This window comes from Penaeus monodon, chromosome 29 (genome assembly GCF_015228065.2).
Source record: "Penaeus monodon isolate SGIC_2016 chromosome 29, NSTDA_Pmon_1, whole genome shotgun sequence".
Taxonomy (NCBI): domain Eukaryota; kingdom Metazoa; phylum Arthropoda; class Malacostraca; order Decapoda; family Penaeidae; genus Penaeus; species Penaeus monodon.
In genome coordinates, this window is record NC_051414.1 from 38549842 (window position 1) to 38550632 (window position 791).

Sequence of the window (791 nt, forward strand, 5' to 3'; positions counted from 1 at the left end):
TTTCTTCCCCAGTCCTTCAACGGCAGTAGGTGGAGCAGTCACCAGTGTCTCAGCACAGGAACTGTACCAGTTACGAACATATCTCCAGGAAGCAACTCACCGTGAACAACAGATTGAGACAAAATTGGCTACCTTGCAACGATTGGTGTCTTCTACTCAGGTCTGTATTTAAAAGAGCATCTCCCAGTAAGACCCAAATTGAAGAGACATACTCAGAAAAATGCATTTATTTGAAAGTATGTATAATTTTCCATGGACATTTCCTTTAAAAAAGAGAAATATATCAAGTATTTGGATATCTGTTTACAGGAAGCTGCTACACAGAGCTGGAATGCCATGATTGATGAAGATCGGTTACTGCAACGACTAGAAACCTTAGAAGCTCAACTTACCACATACTCCAAGGTATGCAATAATGCAACGGTATTCATTGCACAACTACATGACAGCTTAAATGGAGTCTCTTCTCCCAGAGAAGTATTTTAAAAATAAATCCTCACAAATATCCCATATTCAGTTTGTTCGTGGATGGAGAAAGAATTTGTATATTAAAGAATGAATTACAAGCAATATCTATAAATTGGAGAGGAAGTTATGCTGCTGTAATTACTGGAACATTATGCTGGTAATTGAATTTGCATAAGATGCAGCTTTCATAGTGATTGTAGGTAACTAAGGTGGCTCTGTTGTAAAAATAAATGAATATCACTATAGATAATATTCTTAAGAGATTATTAGGTTCTTATATGGAATTTAAAGAGCACATGAGCTTGTAAGGCTAGATAATCTAA

At 36.2% G+C, this 791-nt stretch overlaps 1 protein-coding gene across 1 annotated transcript in view; it reads left to right on the plus strand.

Annotated features, from left to right (window-relative positions):
* The window catches only part of LOC119592246 (sarcolemmal membrane-associated protein-like), a gene marked incomplete in the record, with an annotated part of 84028 nt that overhangs the window by 69339 nt on the left and 13898 nt on the right, over positions 1-791 (plus strand). Inside the window, 2 exon segments of the mRNA XM_037941082.1 lie at positions 13-160; positions 310-405. Of these exon segments, the coding sequence (XP_037797010.1) occupies positions 13-160; positions 310-405 (244 nt within the window).